Raw genomic sequence first — 20,638 nt, 5'->3', positions numbered from 1 at the left:
TAGAATTTCATTTCATTTATTTTCACCTTAAAGGCCCGGAGGCATTACATAAGGGAAGGCTTTAATCCTAGTAACAATGTTAGAAGAAATGTACAGAACAGTAAAGAAACAACAATAAACAAATACAAGCCAGGAACAATTGTGAAAAAAGGAAGGAACATCGTGTTAGAGTAAGGGTAAGTGGGATCAGTAATTAAGCAGTGTGGTTATTTAACATTTCGCGGAACGTTTTACGGTCAGTGCATGACACGATAGATCAAGGAGTTATGTCAGTTTTCCTCTAGAAATGGTACAAATGTGATTTGCACTTATACGCGTGTAATATATTTAGCTTTCAACGCTTGCAGATGCCACTGAATGCATTGTCCCACTCAAATGTTAGGCTTCCTTTTTGTGGATGGCTCTTTTGTGACGTGTTCAATGTATCGTATTATACCCCAATCCTGCTACAGCCTCGAAAGAGGCTAGCAGTATCCCCAAACATATAAAAACCTGCAATGCATAAGGTTTCTTTACGTTCTGTATGGTTGGAACTGAGGCGAATTTAGTCTCGTTTTTTTTTTCTTTTGTGCGCGGCTAGCAAAAAAGAGGGTTTAAAGCGTCGAAGCTACAGCTTGGCAGGAGGACAGATAAAACCATTTGAGGATAAATGACATATTATTTACAAAGACAAAATCGGAGCCATATTGTTCGGTATCCGTTTTTACATTGTGTTTATTTTAAACACGGAGCACTTTCATGTGCAGTGGCTTGCAGGCCAGCTTTTTGCGGTAAGCAGCCCTGTCTGTCACAGTAGCGCCGACGTTGGCTAAGAGTGGCCTCATGAACTTATCAAACACTACAGATAGTGTGCTTGCGGCGTGGTCATCCCTTGCTGGGCAAACGAAAAGGGGGAACTGCTCTAGTCGAGGCAATAACAGTTCAGCCAGCTGCTGACGCACTTTGCTCTTTTTTATGCGCGGCAGGGCTATGTTAACAGCCTTCTTAACGGTCACAAGGACCGTGACAAATTCTGACTTTGGGAATGTTAGCCCAACCCTTGATTGCAGGTCAATAAGCCCCATCAGCACGGGGCTGGGTCCATCCGATTGGTGGAGGGGAGGGCAGAAGCTGCATGTTCTCCGGTCCTCAACTGCTCTCGCCACGAACCCTGCTATATAAGCGATGCTGGCCTTTGCTATGGTTGATGGGGGCCGCTGCACTGAAATAGAACATACCGATATTAGTATATGGAGCTAGACATTCTGCAATGTATTCCCATTTGTGAGAGCACAAAAAAAAGCAGCTTTTCGCACTAACCTATAAAAAAGTTCCGCAGAGCAAATGTTAGACAGCGCGTAGAGACAAAGCTTGTGCATAAACCAAATATGACATTTATCATGTCGCCACTCAACGTGCATTCCCTCAAAATTTTCATATTTTGGGCATTGATATCAGCCTTGACATAGCGCGAAATGATCGCTTTTTGGCGGCACTTCACGTGGGTGGAGTAGGTGAACGAGTGCGCACTCACTCACTTTCAGGGATGTGAAGAGCTCGTCAATGTGCATCACAAGATCTTCACTTCCCGTGAACCTGAAACAAAAATATGCACACTATTCATATCAGCCAAATATATGTATTAGACAAATCGCTGTTGGCTGCAAAAGAACAGCACTAGTAGTCCAGCGAGCCAGCCAAGCGTAAGCTCTTGAGAAACATTTGATGCAAGATATACCTGGCTGGGGCAACTTGCGCTGTCTCGGTCGAATCATGCGTGGTTGCCTGTGCTGTTGCTTCAGCCGGAACATCAAGTTCGGAGGACGTCACATTCAGGGAGGCACCTTGCATACTACAATACATGTAAAACAGTTACACCACCCCTAAGCAGCAACCACATAAAAGCAAAAACGGCTTGTAACACATTGCCCATCGGCACAGCAGGATTTGCGTGCTCGTGTGTTCTGAACTGCAAAAAATTCCAGTCAGCAGGCAGGCTACAACACTAGTAGCTGCTCGCATCGTGAAATCCTAGTTGCGCATGGGCCTGAAATGTGATAAGCTTTCTATTTTGAAACAAGAGACAACCACTTCACAATTATGAGCACTCGTCCCGGAGCTCAAATAACATGCACTTACCTCAAAACAGTCTCTCCGTTTTCAACGTTTGAAACTTGGGATAGGCACAGGCTGCCAGTCCGCAAGATCCTCTCCAGGAATGTCACGGCTCTTGCATCGAGACAGTCGTTGCCACCAGCCATTTGCCGCAAAGAACTGAAGAGGAGCTCGACGGGGTCGCTCGAGAAGTTCCTTGTTAAAACATAAAAAAGCCGCTCTCGAGAAGGTACTTAATGCATAGTACCATGGATTTGCTTGTCAGCAAGATAGCTCCGTAGGTTTCAGCCCTAAGAAACTTTTTCCCGCTCCTTTTACAGGCATTGTGGAGAGTTTCGAGGTAGTCTGGGAACTCCTCCAGCCATTGTAGGCGTTCGTCGGTAGCGCAAAAAAAGTGCATTTGGTCAGGCTTTCTCATATGGACATGTGCTGTTCGGTTGGCCACATTGTGGATGGCAAACCACTTCTGCATCATCTTCATAAATAATATTGTTGCGTCTGCGTTCCTGAACTGTTCTGCCTGAGGGTGGTACAACTGGGGTATTCTTTCAAAAAAGAAAGCGCCGAGATAACTTCATTTGAAAACAGCTGCACTGCTCTGCCCACATGCACCTTCTCAAAATTAGTTGGCTCTATGTGCTTCTGTGTCAGGAATCGGACTGGTTTCACAATCTCGTTTTTTTGAAGGACATAGAGCTGCTTCACAAACTCTCCAGTTATTGGCTGACTGCCATCTGTCATTTCCCCGTCCAGAAGAAGGCTTCGCACGTTTTTTATAATATGGCACTGGTCAAAGGACAAGAATAGGCTTCTTTCTGGATCACATGGATGATTGACCACTGAGGGAGCCATTGCCCAGGTGGGGCATCATTGTGACATTAATCTTGTGTTTATCCGTGACGATCCGGACGACGTAGAGGCCACACTTTTCAACTTCAGCGATCACTTCTTTTGTGAGCTGATACAGGAGCTCGCCACTTAATCGGTTAGTGAAGAAAAAGCCGCAAGGAATTTTGTACGACGTGGACAGGCCTGTTGCAACGAAACACATCACCTTGGCAATCACGATGTTGTTTACATTCTCTCCTGTCCCAGCGTCTTCTCTCACAGTTTGCTGACCAAAAAAGCAGTCCATTTTACGATCGTAGATGTATTTGGAGCTTATAGCCATTTCATCCACAATAATTGAGGAAAACCGCGCTTTCTCTTTCAGCTGCCCCACCTGTTGCTTTAAGCGTTCTTTCATTAATGGTGTTATCCCCCTTTCACTGTTGGATTTGACAACATAGCGAAGTAGCGTGTTTTTGAAGGCAATTTCAACAGTCCTCTGTTGCGTATGTAACGGTATGCCTTAGGGGACAAGTAGTACAAAACTACACATTCCCGGTCAAAGTCTGGAGACCACACAGGCCGTTGCCTTGACGCATTGGCGATCTGTTCCGCTAGGCAGTCTTCTAAGCAGAACTGGGCTGTGCCGACCTTGCCCAAGCACTTTCTCAACGCCGAGTGGAGAGTGTGGTTTTCAAAACCACTGAGCTTCTTTTTTAGGCGGCTGTTTTCTCGCTGCAGTCTCCCGATAGCATCTGCTTTCCGGAGCAATTGCACTCTCATTCGGTTTATATTCCTTGAATCCGACTGCTTGCGCGGAAGAAGGTCACCGGTAGTTTGCGTTGCGCAATCAAGTGCTTCACTAGACTGCTGTAATTCACCGACTGCATCTTGTGAACCAATAGGACTTGCTTCTTCATCTACTAACAATGGTGTATGAATCAGGCTATCTTCATACACTACAGGAAACGAGCAGGCAGAAGTTGCCGAATGGCCTGTGCTTTTTTCGCGACCACAGGCTGAACCAGCAGCTTCATCAGGGCCGCTCGATAAATTTGATGCCCTTTCTTGGTTTGGAGTAGAATTCTGCGTCAATCGCTCCAACTTACGTCTTTTTTTGTGGCTGTTGTGGCTGCATGTAGCTTGGGTAACCCGCGAACACGCTCGGAACAGTATCCCGTTTCAGGCGCCGCAGCTTTGTGGACCCCAAAGTATAATCTGAATCTAAAAAGTGAAGGCTGCAGACGACATTGCTAGCAGACTTGTCATTTAGGACAAAATCTTATCTTGATATGGCCTTCAGCCATGCTTGGCGGCGATCATCATTCGCGGGAAATTCGTGAAAACTTATTCCAAGTTATTTTGTTTCTGTCAGAGTGGCAGAAAGGTACGCAGCAGTACATTTATCAGAAGCATACAGAAGCAGATAGGATTGTGGTGCGAAGCTCACGACAGAGAACCGATGCAGTTTTCATTTAATTGCGGGATCACATTAGCTACACGAAACCACTCGCACCTACCAGGAACACATGCAACATAGCAAAACAAAGCCCAGCAAAATGTTCTCGCTTCAAGAGCAAAAAAGCAGAGCTCAGAACTTCTGACTCTAGTGGTGGCGTATAAACAACGCACGAGCGCTTATCGCAATATTAATTATGTTGTTCGAGCCAGAGAGAGCTTCGCTGTAAAGTAGCTGCCCAGTACTTTAAGCATCGAGTGAAAGGCACAAAAAGCATACCTGAGTTTTGTCATACAGCGCGGCAACTTTTGCAACACACACACACACACACACACAAAAAAAAACATTCAGCACGATGACATGTAATCTGAACGAAATGTTGCGCGGTAAAAGCCTCGGTTGCCCCAGCCGGCTTTTAGACGACCACCAAAGCTGCATGCAAAAGCAATCCGTAACTGTTTAACAACGTACCTCGACTTCTTTGTAGCTGCAAGAAGGAGTAGAAAGAAATTGACTTCGTATTCACTGTTCTTCTGCGTGAAAACATGCCAAGAGGGTTGATGTCGCCATTGAAATCGCAGGCAGTGCCGGCCAGGCGAGCGCCGCTTGAGCCTTGGGTACGGTCGTCGCCACCTCGCGGCGTGTTACGGAGTTAGCATAATTACACTTCTACGCTGCGCTACGCGCCGAATGGGACGGCCTGGGCAACGGCGCGCCGCCGGAGCTGATCGCGGAGGCCACGCTCCGGCCCACGCCGTGCCACGCACGAGCGCATCATAAATGGATTTCTCCGCTCTTTCTGCGCATGCGCGAGGAGCAGTGATTGCGAGAGAGAAATATGGGGACTTCCGGTCGTTGAGATTTCTCTTCGCCTAAAGCCCCTTAAACTTCGTAAAGTAGTGCCACGCTTTGAAGAACGCCGCCTCCTCCTCCAGCGCCCTGGCCGAAGCCGACGCCGCGTCGCTATTGGCCTAATGGCATCACGTGGCCCCTTGCGCCGGCTTCGTTTGTTTACAGTGGCGCTTCAGTGCCATCTTTGCTCGAGAAGCGGCGCTTGTTGGCGGCATTCCTTCCGTTCCTATTCTGTGTTGTTTTGATCTTGTGAACGCCTCGAAGGATGTTTCGTGGCAAGTGCGACGTCGCTTCGCGTCATTTTCTGTTACCATGACCTGCTGCGCGTTTGGATGCCAATATAGTTTTAGCAAAGGCAAGAATATGTTCGCGATACCTTCCGGTAAGCGCAACGCGTTAAGAAGGAAGACATGGCTTCACCGAATCGGGAGGGAGAACTTCCGAACAACTTCCTCCGCACGACTATGTGATGTAAGTTGTGGCTCTCTGAGTATTGTATGTGCCAGGCTTGCGTATTGTGCTGCGGGCAATAACGTAGTAGATATTGCACAGTTCACTGTGCATGTTGTCATTTGTACGCACGCTTTAACATGATTTTTACGCAACGTCTGCTTTGCTTATATGCGCACTACGTGGTCGTGTTAGTCATATTTGGTGCGCTTAATCGTTTTGAACGCCAACCGGCTTGATTTCGCGGGCACGCGAGGTTGCGTGCGATGACGTGATTACGAAATTATTAAGATTCAGCGCAGTCCTTTTGATAAAATTTCAGTCTCGATCATGAAAGCGCCTCAGGAGAGCAACTCTCTGCCTTTTGTGGTTACTTACTAGCCTTCTTTAGATAGACTAGCTTTGTTTGCCAGATTTGTTCGTGTTCCTCGTTGGCGGTCGCCCGGTGGATTTGCGATACAGAGGCACCGATGAAAAGCGTGCGTGCTCTCCCGAAACCGTGTTACGCGGTGCGTTCGTCGTCAAGCGACCGCATCATAGGTAATTGAGACGTATGTGCTAATTCGCGTGAGCTTTAAAGTGTGCGAAGCTTAAGATGCGGCGGTGGAGCCCTCGCAAAGAAAACGTGCGGTCGCCAGCCCGTTCCCTGGCTGGTTTAGTCGTCGTTCGTGCTTAGTCGTTAGCTCGTTCGTTCGCACGCTCGTTTAGTCGTTTGCTCGCTCGTTTAGTTCGCGCGCTCATATAGTCGTTCGCTTGCTCGTCTATGCCACTATTAGTTTTAACAGTCATTATGCCTAATTGAGACGCGCTTGCTGTAGGACTGTTAGGCTGGTGCGTTTATTACGCAATGAGACAATAAATGGTGCACACGGACTTGTGACTGCAAAGGCAAATCTGTAATGCATCTATGTGAAAATAAACTGTTAACTTGCAACTCGAATGCCCTTTCATATCATTTTAACCTATGGATAAAACATCATTTCACTTGGCGCAATTTCGGCCGCGTCATGGCGGGGGGATTCTTTGCGCGATCATGACTTCACTAATAAAGTCATGTCTCGCAAATGTTACTTCGAAGGGAGTGCAACCGTCCTGAATGCATGCACCTCAGTGCAACTCTGTTCGCGACAAGTACGTCACTTAGTGAACGGACGAACCAACGCACTATGAAGTGTTATTCGTGATACGTCATTAACCTGAAAAAAATTACTGAAGGCCACAGTGGTCTTGTTTGAGATTGAGTCAAGCATTGTTATCGCGCTCCCGCTTCGCGCACGAATGCTAAAAACTGATTTTATTTTCTTGTGTACGCACAGTCCCGACTCGATGATCGGCCGCGGTATTTCTGTCGGCGTTGAGACACGAGAAACACAATAGCACCAGCGCCCACCTCTGAGGCTTTGCGCGCGCTTAGATTGGCAAGCACGCACGCTGGCGGCACTGTAGCTTGTAATACACTTTCGAACCTCCAGAGCAGTGATGTCCGTCAGCCTTTGTAGGTCATAGCTCATACGCGCCGCGAATTCACATGGTAAGGGCGGCGCGGATTCTTTAGGCTGAGGGCTTGCTGGAAGCCAAGAGGTTGTCATTCGATGGTAAACGTGTTATTTACAACCATTCGCAACAAGATCTTGCGACACGCCCTTGACAAATGTTGCGTACCTAATTGTAGGGCACGCGATACATTTGCAGTCGTCAACGCACAGCGTTAACACTCCTTCAGATACTTTTTAAAGAAATAGTTATCAAAAATTGAAACAAAAGCTGCCCTTACCGAATTTGTACAAGCATCCGGCTAGAAATTCTATGCTGTACACGAAGTTACGCGGAGCTGGAAAGCCAACGTGAACGCCTAAAGAGCACTGCCTTGCTATGCGTGCATTCACTCTGCGAAAGGTCGTCTGCTGCGCTCGAGCATCGTAGGCGGCGCCATGGTCGAGGAGGGAGCGTCAAAGAGAGGAGAAACAAGGAGGAGTGAAGGCGGAGGAGGAGAGTGGCACTACTTTACGAAGTTTCAGGGGCTTTATCTTCGCCACCTGAACATCGCCCCCTAGGGCTCCGTCATCGTTGCGCATGCGTGAGATGAGAGAAGGTGAGAAAGGAGAACAACTCTTTTTCTCAGGATGTGACGTCACATTGTTGCTTGTTTTTACTTTTTTGAAAGAGCTACTCTCGAACGTAGATTAGCCATTGCCGTCGTGTCGGCTGCAAGACGTTCTGCGCGCGCTTGGCGGGCTTTTGTGCGTGTCGAAAGCGTATGACGTGCGCGATATTCGTGCGAGCGCAGTTTGACTTGAGCAGTCGTGGGCTTGGACTCCGTGACATTTGCTTTCGTCATATGCGAGTTAGGGGCTTGCCGACAGGTAAACCGCCGCTGTTCTTAGGTGAATACCTTGTTTTTCGTGGTCCTGAAATAAATAGCGCGTCGCTGCGATGGCGACTTCAATCGAGTGCGGTAATTGCTGCGCATTACGGGCGATTCATTTGCACAATACATGCTGCATTATCGGTGCAGATACAGAAAACTTATCCTGTGAGCCTTACTTCTGTCAGTCAGTCGGTTAGATGTTTCGCACTTATCCAGTGCACATTTCTTGATATGCACTAACGATCTGCTTCAAATATCGACGAAGCGTCTATTGATCGTGCAGATTTTTTTTTATTCACACAATTGGCGATGGGCAGCAGCGTTACGGCCGTGAGTTTTCCTTTCGAGCAAACCTTTTCAAATTGAAGTTTTCGTTCATGTTCGCGAGACAGCAAATTTAAGTGTTACACCCGCTGCTGTATTTTTCGATTCCATGTGCCCTAGATTTAAGCTGCCTCAGATTGTATTAACGCGCGCAGAGGCTTTTAGAAAAATAGTTGTCAATTGAGAAATGAATGCAGTGTGCCAGTTCTTTTGGAATGGTGCTATTTGTGAAATTGATTATATTTCCCCTAGTCATGCTCAACTACTTACTGGTCAGATGCTTGAGCTTCCGAAGAAGTATTTGTAAAGTTTCCCTTCCAACTCAGCATTGTAACCGACGCTTCTCGGAAGTATGAGTGGTATTTGCCCCTGCAACACTGCCATGAGTTCAAGTTCAAATTGTGCCCACTGACTGTCTATCCGTGCGCCACTAGAAAGTAAAGAACTCATTTCTCAATTGTCGCAACATTTCTTTTTCATTCCATCTTCAAGAAATTTTTTTACTTCCTTTCCTGGTCATTGTGGACTTGCACACATTGAAGTTTTGGATAGTTTGGCAAAAGCATTGCATAGTGGGCCTGTAGGTTTTTTTTTTTGTATTTAGCGCATTGTCCTTCTGACTGGACAAATTAAGTAACTGCATTACAAATATTTCACTTCCTTGGAATGTCTGTTCCATGTGCCTCATAACAGTACACGGTTGAATTTGGCACATGCACTTTCATATGACTAAGTGTAGGTTTGTATTGCAATGGAAATAAGAACATGAGTGCTTCTTCAATTGTCTTCATCACATTGCTGATGCTTTCAATGTGTGAAAATGGCTTGTAACAATATTGCTGTGTTTCATGTGAGGATATGGAATAGAATAACTTTCTTTTATGCTGAAGGTATTATCCCCTTTTGCCTGGTGGGCTTCAATGTAGAAAATGGTGTGAGCAGCCTGGGGTGTGCCTGAAGAGCAATGCTAGTTTGTGCATGATCATATTGTTGCTGCTAGGAAGATGACATCTTAGGCACATTTTTTTCATACAATTAACACAAATATTTCCATCTTTCCCCTTCTGGCTCAATCGTAGTAGGCCTGTTCGTTTTTCAGTTACTTTGTTGTTTATTTTTGTTACATATCAGTATTATGTACTATCAAGTTAGTGGGAATATAAAGCTATTTGATGTTGTATTCATGGGGAATCCTAGCCGATCCCTCGTCATGGGTATGTGCCATATGTCACAGGCAACAGTCATTCTAATCTCTCTTCTTGTGGTAAAAGTATCCCAAAGCCTATTTTGTATGCTTGCAGATGAGTTGAGATTTACACATCAATGCCAGCTCACAAAGCATCTAATACGGCAATCAGCCAGCCACCTCTGCAGATGGAGAATTCTGCAGTTTCCAATCATACTGTTTCTGTTGTCCTTGGCAGAAATGTTGATTGTACACAGAGGGAATATATTGTAGGACAATAAAAATAATTTGTCATGACAAGGGCCATATATGGTAGAAATTATAGTAGACTATGACCAGCATTAGCGCAAGCCCTGCGGTATCTAAAAAATGAGTAAAGTGCTGGTTTTCATATGCTATAGCTGCTGTGTGCATTAAGCTCAAAACTCCCTTCTTGGCAACATCACCCAGGAATGCCTACTACAAACACTCTGTCACATGCACTTTGACAGCATCTGCTTTGAGCTACCTAACTGCATATCAGTAAAGATGGGTCTAGTTCACTAAAGACTGACAATGCTGCATTCGAATGGAACCAAACTGTTCTCGAAAAGTTCTTGAAACCAGTCAAGCAGGTTTTTGAGAACTTTTAACCTGGCAAAAAGGTAAAATGAAAGTTATTTGAAATAAATGATGCAATGCTGATGAGGTTTGGACATGCATTTCAAGGTGCTTGGCCTTCATTATCTCTAATAATAGTGAACCTGCCAAATTGGCAAGGATCTTGAATGAATTCTTTACTAGGCCCAACTATTTTGTTGCTGCCCTATATTGTCTCTATAGGAAGAGTGCACAACAAAAATCTTGTGGCTTCCTGTTATAACACCCTATAACTTCCTTAGATGTAGGGCCATTTGATATTCACCAATAAATACTTACACAGGATTTAGATGACGACTTTAAAGATGTGTCCCTCATGCTTACATGTAAAGGAGCACTGACATTAAACTCTCGGACTGAATTTTTTTATATTAATCTGGTTCCAAATGGCAGTTTTTATGACCACACCATGCTACTGAAAGCTGCGTGTGCTTTGAGCGATTCTTAATGTGTGCTAAGACTTGCTTCACTAAATAAATTTTCTTATGACTCTTCTCAAACATCTAAATTAAAATTAATTTAATTCTAGTGTTCTATAAGTCCCAACCACGATACGATTACGAGGCATGCCATAGTTGCGGACTCCTGCCTAACTTTAATCGCCTGAGGTTTTTAACATGCACCCACTCCACAGTTTGCACCTAGACAGAAAGACCAAGGTTGTGCTGCATAGTGGTCCTAACATGCTCAGTTTTGAATGACGTAGTAATGGCATGGCTTACTCATGAACAACTGCAGCATGAATCATTTGTTTGTGACCTACCATGCAATGTTGTCACCAGAATATGGGGCCACACTGCCTTTGGCACATGTGTAAATGTTTGCGTTAAACATATATTTGTTGTGCATATAAGGAATTTGAAGTTTTGTAGTGTAGTTAACTGAATGACAGCTACACACGCATAAGAAAAAAATTGTGCCAGGACTACTTAAACTCTGCAGTGTGTGAGTTTGACCAATTCTTGCGATTTTACATATTTCGGATGACTGCAGGTCATTCATTACAGTTATACCAGCTTTTGCATTCTTTAGACATGCTGTTTGCCCCGGTTTTATACAGTGATCATAGATAGCCACACCACACCATGTTGATAGAAGAATTCAGAATTTTAGTAAAATGGGGTTGCTCCATGTTGAGGTGCACCAGCATGTCATAGTAAATGGAAGCCAGAAGCAGCAGCATTTTAAGGTATTGTGCCGCACCATGTAAAGTCAAATTATTGTGCACCCCTCCACTCTCGCTGGCAAAACCTGCTGGTGAAGCATTGTGAGGAAGCTTTCGAGGTACGCTGCGCTCTTTCGAAAACAGCGTCCGAGGCGGCCGTCTATTTTGCCTACAGGACGAAAAGTCCCTGGCCAGGAGTGCATCAAACATACGGAAATAGCTGTCAATTGTGCTGCTGAACTTCTAGACATTTATAGTTTTGACCTCAGGTTGCAGAACACAGCAATGCTATAGCAAGCAGTGTGGTGAAAGCTGTTTCACGGCTCTGCCACGGCATAGCCAGCACTGCATGCACATACTATACACAGGCATGATGTTTTAGCAGCAATACTTAACAGTAAAGTGTATTTGTACAACTTCACTCTGTCTTTAACACTGCCAGGCTTTAAAATACATGAGAAGAGGTCACTGTCTTTCATTTGATGTGTTTATACAAAAAAAGTGTGTGCATGGAAGGGGTTAAGGCTCCTTTGTCAAGCCAAAATGCTTCCCGGCATGATAAAGTGAAGCCTTGTGCATTTCAGTCTGCAGTTGCTCACTGCACTTTCAAAAGCGCAATCAGCACAGAGAGCACAGGAAAACACACAAGCAATAGTTCAGCAATTTATTTGAAACAAATGCAACTTTGTTTTATAGAAAGACCACATTCCAAAAAAGCAACCACATGCTATGCAGACAATACAGCCAACTTATGTTAATTGTACAGATGTTAACATGCCCTGCCTTTATATGTGGAAATGTTTCAAGTCTCAAAGTATGCCCCTACTTTGTAGCTTGTCCTTGGAACAATGGATGATTCAAACAAATGCTAAATTTAGCACCATTGCCACACTGATAGAAGAAAACTACATATTAAAATGGCAACTTCTTGGAGAACAGAAAAGGGTGTATAGTAATCTTCCAATAACTTGACTCCGGTTAATTTAATTTTTTCAGTTAATTCGATCCTGGCCGACGCCCATGCACTTCTATGGGATTAAAGATTGATTATTTCGATCCTAAAACTGGCATTCGCCGGATAATGCGAACTTGACCAGACCCCAATAATCACCCCTTTTAGTGGCAGCGTATGTCTCAGTAGAGCTTAGGGGACAGTGGATGCATTAAACAAATGCCATCTCCTCTCTGAAATGCCTATTTTTGACCCACCTGAGAAACAGTTTCAAGCAGTAACGGTAGCTGACAATGTCCGATTGTGGTACTTATCTGATTCTAACGAACACTTTTTGTTTTCTAAGGACATTGAGACGAAAATTGCCTAGCTGTGCAATCGATTGCGAAACTAAAACCGTGGTTGTAGCATTCAAATGCTTTACCGCACATCCTGGCTGTAATACAGCGAAGCTGGCTTTAGAAAATCAGCTGCCATTCTAAAAAATCGGGTATGCGTAGGTTTCTACTTTGGTTTGGAGTTAAGTCATTTCTACTTTAGTTTTATACTGTGGACAAATAAAAATTTGATGCACGTTCGTTTCAGAGGCGTGTTACTCAAGCACATGTTGCCAAATGAATCAACGGTGCTTCAGCAGGTTTTTGCATCTTAATTCGACCCGTCAGTCTCGTGAGAGCAGAATTAATGGAAGTTGACTGTATAAATTGCGTGATGAAGCACCAAGAAAGTTACCTTGCTCAGGTAGTGAAAAAGCATGAAAAAAGTGCTTCACACAACATCCACCAATGTTCTGTTGCAGATGCAAAAGCTGCCTCCCTTATCTGGAACAGAATAAATTCCTTTCGAAGGCAAAATCAAAAACAGAAAGAGAAGTCATCAAGGCATTCCACATCCATCTTATTCAGTCTTTACAGTGTTGCTAAATTACCATTTGCTTAGCCTCCTATTCCAAAAAAGGTTGTCAAAAATAAAATGACCTGATTCCCATGTTTTTCACCATCCAAGCAGTGTTTACTGTCAATTATTACTGCTTTCTGTAACCTCACCTGTAAATACTGTATGTTAACACTGAGCTATATGATAAGCTTAGTGAAACTTAAAAAAGAATACTGGATGTTCATTTGTTTTTTTAGACATAAAGAGAGGTGCTTAAAAGCGAGCCCGCATTTGCAAAATGCTTGAATAAACAGCAACTACCCCGGTCATGCGCTAATTGTGGCCATGCTGTCCCTGCGAACTTCTTTATCTCATCCGCCCACCTAACTTTCTGCCGCCCCCTGCTACGCTTCCCCTATCTTGGTCTGCCAGAATTCCACGAACTAGAATGCAGAGTAGATGTTAGATTATTTGTACTAAGGGCGCAATAAGCACAGTGAGGTGTACGTAACTTAATACTGTGCCCTACAATGTTCAGCTGCATCTCTGCCCGTTTTTCGTGCTCTTGGATTTAGCAATGGGACGCAGGGTTCTGTGCAAAGTTGGGACAAATGAATGTGTATATGCATCTGCGATAGCTTCACCGCAGCACACTTGTGTAATGCGTTGAAGCAAACAGTGTATTGCGGTGACGGGATGTATGGTAGCCCGAGTTCCAGCTATGATGTCCCCGTTACGCTGAAGATACTGCCCCACCCGCGTTGCTATAATCTCACGTGCTCTCGAACTCTCTATTTGCCGGTATTTTTATTTTCACATGCTGAATGGGCCCACCGCAATACATATATGTAGTGAGGTGAAGGTTATTAAAGTTCAAATGCTTTGACAAAGTCAGACCTAACAGTTTTAGAATGACATGGTCAATACAACAGCCCAGACCTCCACTTTAACAATTTTATCATTACTCTAAAAAAATCTTACAGCACAGAAAAACAACGTAAACACTTCAAGAGTTGATTAGCAAGTAATACTGGAAAGCACAAGTCTAGTGGCCAAGGGTGTGGTGAAATGCTTTAAACACTCAACCGACAGACCTTAAGTGCTTAAAAATTTCTAGCATATTGATGCAGGTTGATCAGACTTCCTGCGATATTGGCTGCTTTACAATGAAAATAATACTACTGGATAAGAGGATGCAAGCGACTCGTGTGCTGCTTGGTTATGCAAACCACATGGGTCCCAGAAATACCCAAACGGGTTCTTGTCTACGCATGCTGCTTGCGTCCACTAATCTGTAGCTCTCTGATGTCAGCAGTATAAGAGAGGCTACAAAAATAGGGCTTTGAACTTCACAACTCCAATTTTGTTTCTTCTATACTCCTACAACCTAAACACTATGCTGTCGTGACAGCGTCTGCCTAGCTCATTGCCACATTTTGCGACAAAAGCAGTGATCACTCACTTAGAGTTGCCTAACCTAATATTACTCTAAGAATTCTTTAAACAGTTCATTTTTTAAGCACGAAGCATGTCATGCCCAATTAGAGAATTAACCACGCAATAAGCTACTAGATGTAGCTAAAAAGTCAGCAGTCTTCTGAAGTCAGCTTGATTTGCAGCTCCTAAAATTGGCTATTATTGAATTAGGGGAAGGAAAGGACAGCTTGAATAAACATGTCTCATCTGGAAGTTGTGGTGGTGTGCTGCAGGCTAAGGCAGTGAAAGGAAGCCATTTTGGCCTTGGTCTACCTCTGTACCAAAACCAGGCACCACAGCCGAGGCGACTTCGCTTGGCTTTGACCTGTTCAAATTCGCTTTTCAGAGCACAGAATACTCAGTCGAGCTGAGCTCAATGCACATCACCCACATTGGGAATGCAAAGACGTACGGCCAAGAGAATGCCACCTTGATGAAGCAGACCGCAAATTAACAAATGACACCAACTATCTCAACTGCCACACCCTCCATTAAAACCAGAAGGTACACTTACTTAGCATGGGCAACTAGGGCCTTCATCCAGAGTGTCAGTGCGACTCTGCCCCAAGAGGCAGCAAACATTATCCAGTATAACACTTGATGTAGGGATGAAAATGTGCCAAATTAAAAAAAACGGGGTTTTAGGCTGGGTCCATTTCTGTGATGCACTTGAGTCTGCAGAATGTGAAGGTGTTGGAGAATCGCTAGCAACATGCATCCTTTACACACTGCAAAGAGCGACATGCGAACTAGAGCTTACTGGGGCAACATTCAGCCCTGACAAGCACCTGCTGCAACTTTGGGGTGAGCAAGCCAAGCTGCATACTACATACCTAAATTGTGGCTGCATGCAACAAACCATGGTCAATGTTCTGCACAAGACTGAGCAGGCAAAGATGTCATGCTAAGCAACTTGCCAGAGACTAGTGAATGGACCACTGTGTGTCATTTGAACGTATAGGTCTCAGTAAGATGCGACACATTCTCAGCTATAACAGGAAAACCAAATACTGTAATACTATTGAAAACATGCTGCTCGATCTTCAGTGCACATCTGAGTAATTTGAGGAACAAGCTGCAGATGCTTTCCCCGACCGCCTCACAGTGACTGACCTTCACCAGAGTTGTACGCACCTTAATGACCATTTGCCAAAGAAATGGAAAGCCTCTTTATGATGGCAGAACCTGTCATTGCTCTCGAGCATGTCAACACTTAAAGCGCACATAGCAAAAATGGAGTCATTTTGCAGATGTTGAGGAATCTCACCAAAACAAGGAAGCCAAGCACTATTGCTTGTAATCAATGAAATCTAGAACATTGAAGTTCCCCACAGAGTGGAAACACTTGGTCATGATGCCACTACCGAAACCGGGCAAGAAACCCAACACCATAGCCAACCTTTGATCACTCTCACTCACATTGACAGTGTGCAAATTGACTGAAGGAACGTGCCTCGCCAGGCTGAACCACTGCATGGGAAAGACACGACTTTCCATCTGTGCCAGATTGGTTTCTGGCCTAAGGTTAACATGTGCGACAATAGCCTCTTTCTGCATCAAAGCATCGCCAATACCAGCCACATCAAAGGAAAGATATATAGGTGCCTAGTCACAGTCGAACCAAGAAGAATGTTGAGCACAGTCTGCAACGAGGAGGTGCTGGTGGCCTTTCGTAAAGGCTGCGCAGGCATTAGGGTTGCCAGTGTTGCCAAAGCCTCTTATGCAACCAAATGTTTGAAATATGAAGTTACAGTAAAGAGCCGAAAACTTTTGCCACTGCACAGGTGGGAATGCAGGTAAAACCCGGACTAGCACACTTGGTTGCAGGAGTGGTTCGCTGATGTGGTAAGATGACTTAAGAGTTGGTGATAAGGTCGATAACATTCCAGAAACTTCTTTTACATGCAGGCGCGTCGTGTGCTGTGCGATAACATTTGTTAGGCGGCGAGAAGTGGTCGCCCGATAAAGATAAAGAAGTACACGTGTCATTACTCCCCTCTTAATAAAAAAGCATCGTCCCGATGCTACAAATATAAGAGAGCGAAACACAAAAGGACACTTATGAAAGAAAAGTAACAAAACAATGAAAAGAAAAAAAGTCCAAAGGTCAATTACGCGAAATCCCAAAGTTCATTAACGCTGGCAGTACGGCTTAAGTCGCACAACTTGGACTATTTCAGGTCGTGAGCGGCGCCGCTGTGATAGCGAAATGCCGTCTGGCACGATCTCATAGTCCAGTGCACCTATACATCAGATGATCTTGTACGGTCCGAAATAGCGACGCAAAAGCTTCTCGCTCAGTCCTCGTCGCCGTATAGGGGTCCAAACTCAAACATGGTCACCGAGCAGGTACTCGACGAAGCGTCGTCGGAGGTTTTAGTGTCGGCTGTCGGTACGCTGCTGGCTCTTGATCCGTATAGGCGGGCGAGTTGTCGGGCTTCTTTGGCGCGTTGGAGAAAGGTCGCGACGTCAAGATTCTCCTCGTCGGTGACGTGCGGCAGCATGGCGTCGAGCGTCGTCGTCGGGTTCCTGCCGTAAACCAGCTTAAACGGCGTGATCTGCGTTGTTTCTTGCACCGCCGTGTTGTAAGCAAAGGTTACGTACGGCAGGACCGCATCCCACGTCTTGTGCTCGACGTACATTGCTAGCATATCGGCGAGGGTCTTGTTCAGGCACTCCGTGAGACCATTCGTCTGCGGGTGGTAGGCAGTTGTCCTCCTGTGGCTTGTATGGCTGTACTGCAGAATGGCTTGGGTGAGCTCTGCTGTAAACGCTGCTCCTCTGTCGGTGATGAGGATTTCTGGGGCACCATGTCGCAGCAGAATTTTCTCGACGAAAAATTTCGCCACTTCGGCGGCGCTGCCTTTCGGTAGAGCTTTAGTTTCAGAGAAGCAGGTGGGATAGTCCGTCGCCATGACGATCAACTTATTTCCGGATGTTGACGTCGGAAACGGTCCCAACAAGTTCATCCCGATCTGCTGAAAAGGTCGACAAGGAGGCTTGCCTGGCTGTAGTAATCCTGCTGGCCTTGTCGGTGGTGTCTTGCGTCGCTGACAATCTCGGCATGTCTTCGCGTAACGGGCGACGTCGGCAGTCAGACGCGGCCAATAATACCTTTCCTTTATCCTCGACAGCGTTCGGGAGAATCCGAGGTGCCCAGCGGTTGCATCGTCATGTAGGGCGTAGAGTATTTCTGGACGCAGCGCTGACGGAACAACAAGGAGGTATCTGGCGCGGACTGGTGAGAAGTTCTTTACGAACAGGTTGTTTTGTAATGTGAACGAAGACAATCCGCGCTTAAAAGCCCTAGGTACTACGTCGGTGTTCCCTTCCAAATACTCGACGAGGCCTTTTATCTTCGGGTCTGCTCGTTGCTGTTTAGTGAAGTCTTATGCGCTTATTATTCCGAGGAAGACGTCGTCATCCTCGTCTTCTTCCAGCGGGGGATCGATGGGGGCGCGTTATAGGCAGTCGGCGTCAGAGTGTTTTCGTCCGGACTTGTAGATACCGTGACGTCATATTCTTGCAGTCTGAGGCCAGATGTCCTGTAGGGTCCTTTAAGTTAGCTAACCAACACAACGCGTGATGGTCGGTGACGACTTTGAATGGCCTGCCATATAGGTAAGGGTGGAATTTTGCTGTAGCCCAAATGACGGCGAGGCATTCCTTTTCAGTCGTAGAATAATTGCCTTCTGCTTTTGACAGTGACCGGCTAGCATAAGATATCACCCGTTCATGTCCATCTTTCTTCTGGACTAGGACGGCACCGAGGTCTAGGCTACTGGCGTCAGTGTGGATTTCGGTATCGGCGTCTTCGTCGAAATGTGCAAGTACCGGCGGTGACTGCATGCGTCACTTTAGTTCTTGAAATGCGTCGGCCTGCGGCGTTTGCCATTTGAACTCGACATCAGATTTGGTTAGACGCGTTAGCGGCTCAGCGATGCGTGAAAACTCCTTGACAAAGCGCCTGTAGTAGGCACACATGCCAAGGAATCTACGCACTGCCTTTTTGTCGATGGGCTGCGGGAACTTTGCGATGGCAGCTGTTTTCTGCGGGTCGGGGGGTACTCCAGATTTGCTGATGACGTGGCCTAGGAACAGAAGTTCATCGTAAGCGAAGCGGCAGTTTTATGGCTTCAGAGTGAGCCCTGATGATTTTATGGCCTCGAGTACTGTTGCAAGCCTCCTAAGGTGATCGTCGAAATTTCCGGCGAAGACGACGACGTCATCCAAGTAAACAAGACAGGTCTGCCACTTCAATTCTGCTAACACCGTGTCCATGACGCGCTGGAACATTGCAGGCGCCAAGCACAATCCGAATGGAATGACCTTGAACTCGTAGAGGCCGTCTGGCGTGATGAAGGCAGTCTTCTCGCGATATCTCTCTTCGACTTCTATTTGCCAGTAGCCAGACTGGAGGTCCATTGACGAGAAGTATTTAGCGTTGCAGAGCCGATCCAATGCGTCGTCTATCCGTGGAAAAGGGTATACGTCTTTCTTCGTGATCTTGTTCAGTCGACGATAATCGACGCAGAAATGTAGGGTTCCGTCCTTTTTCTTCACCAGTACAACAGGAGATGCCCACGGGCTTTTCGACGGCTGGATGATGTCGTGACGCAGCACTTCGTCGACTTGTTCTCTTATAGCTTCACGTTCTCGCGGCGAAACTCAGTAAGGGCTCTGGCGGAGTAATCGAGCGCACTCCTCGGTGATTATGCGATGCTTTGCGACTGGTGTCTGTCGAATCCTTGGTGACGTCGAGAAGCAGCTTTTGTATCGTCGGCGCGACTTCTGAGCTGTTCTTGCTTAATCATGGGGAGACTTAGTTTAATGTTGTAGTCTGGTTCGGGAACCATGGTCGTCGGGGTAGATGCGGCGGAATCCGAGAGGACAAACGCATTACTAGTTTCCAGAACTTCCTCGGTGTACGCGATCGTCGTGCCCTTGTTGATATGCTTGAACCCCTGGCTGAAGTTTGTCAGCAACATTGAGTTTTCCCTCCGTGCAGTCGACCGATCCCTCTTGCGACGCAAATTTCACGGTCGAGCAGTAGACGTTGGTCACCCTCGATGACGCCTTCTACGTCGGCAGGTGTTTTGGTGCCGACAGAAATGACAATGCTGGAGCGAGGCGGGATGCTGACTTGACTTTCGAGCACGCTTAAGGCATGTTGACTACGAGAGCTCTCCGGCGGTATCGCTTGATCTTCAGACAGGGTTATCGACTTCGACTTCAAGTCGATGACTGCGCGGTGTTGGTTTAGGAAGTCCATGCCGAGAATGACATCGCGTGAACATTGTTGGAGGATAACGAAGGTGACAGGGTAAGTCCGGTGATGAACGGTAATTCTTGCCGTGCAGATTCCAGCCGGCGTAATCAGGTCTCGTCCAGGGGTGCGAATTTGTGGGCCTTCCCATGCAGTCTTAACCTTCTTCAACTGGGCGGCGATGTGTCCACTCATGAAGGAGTAATCGGCCCGTGTCGACTAAGGCGGTGACTGCATGGCAGTCGAAAAGCACGTCGAGGTCGGTGGTTCTTTGTCTTGCATTACAGTTAGGTCTTGGCGTCGGATCACGGCTGTGTCGCGTTGACCTATGGCTGGTATGGGACATCGTCAGGTCGTCTTTCGTCGCGGTATTCTTTGCTTTCACACTTCGTCGGGACGGCGGCGTGTCGTTATGTCGTCGAGGTAGTTTCTTCGGCATCTTCGGCGGCGGCAGAGGATCTTCGTCAGTTCGACGAACGGCAACCGCACCTTCATCGGTTGCTGCTTTTAGTTTTCCGGGTATTGGCTCGCTGACCGGCCCCGGGCTGGGCCAGTGTATGGACGGCGTTGCGGCGACAGGTAGCGGCCTGGTGACGGCGAACGGGACGGTCGTCGAGAGTCGCATTGAGTGGCGGCTAGGTAATCGGCGATATCACGTGGGCGCTCCCCAAGCTGTGGATGCGGCGCGCTGACGGCGAACCCT

At 46.3% G+C, this 20,638-nt stretch overlaps 1 protein-coding gene across 2 annotated transcripts; it reads right to left on the bottom strand.

The window, feature by feature from the left end:
* Positions 1–581: 581 nt before the first annotated feature.
* On the bottom strand, positions 582–4,980 carry LOC142567693 (uncharacterized). 2 transcript variants are annotated; one of them, XM_075677862.1, is made up of 4 exons: positions 4,853–4,980; positions 1,718–1,831; positions 1,514–1,575; positions 582–1,201 (listed from the first exon to the last, which is right to left on the bottom strand). In XM_075677862.1, the coding sequence occupies exons 2-4, from the start codon at positions 1,828–1,830 to the stop codon at positions 720–722; spliced, it is 657 nt and encodes a 218-aa protein (XP_075533977.1). In that variant the 5' UTR covers position 1,831; positions 4,853–4,980; the 3' UTR covers positions 582–719. The 2 variants fall into 2 exon arrangements, with proteins under 2 accessions (XP_075533977.1, XP_075533976.1); XM_075677861.1 differs by lacking the exon at positions 4,853–4,980 and having other exon boundaries at positions 1,718–1,853.
* Positions 4,981–20,638: the final 15,658 nt, after the last annotated feature.

Source organism: Dermacentor variabilis, unplaced genomic scaffold (assembly GCF_050947875.1).
Source record: "Dermacentor variabilis isolate Ectoservices unplaced genomic scaffold, ASM5094787v1 scaffold_14, whole genome shotgun sequence".
Taxonomy (NCBI): Eukaryota; Metazoa; Arthropoda; class Arachnida; order Ixodida; family Ixodidae; genus Dermacentor; species Dermacentor variabilis.
Note: the sequence above shows the minus strand (reverse complement) of the source record. Positions and strands in the feature narration are given on the sequence as shown.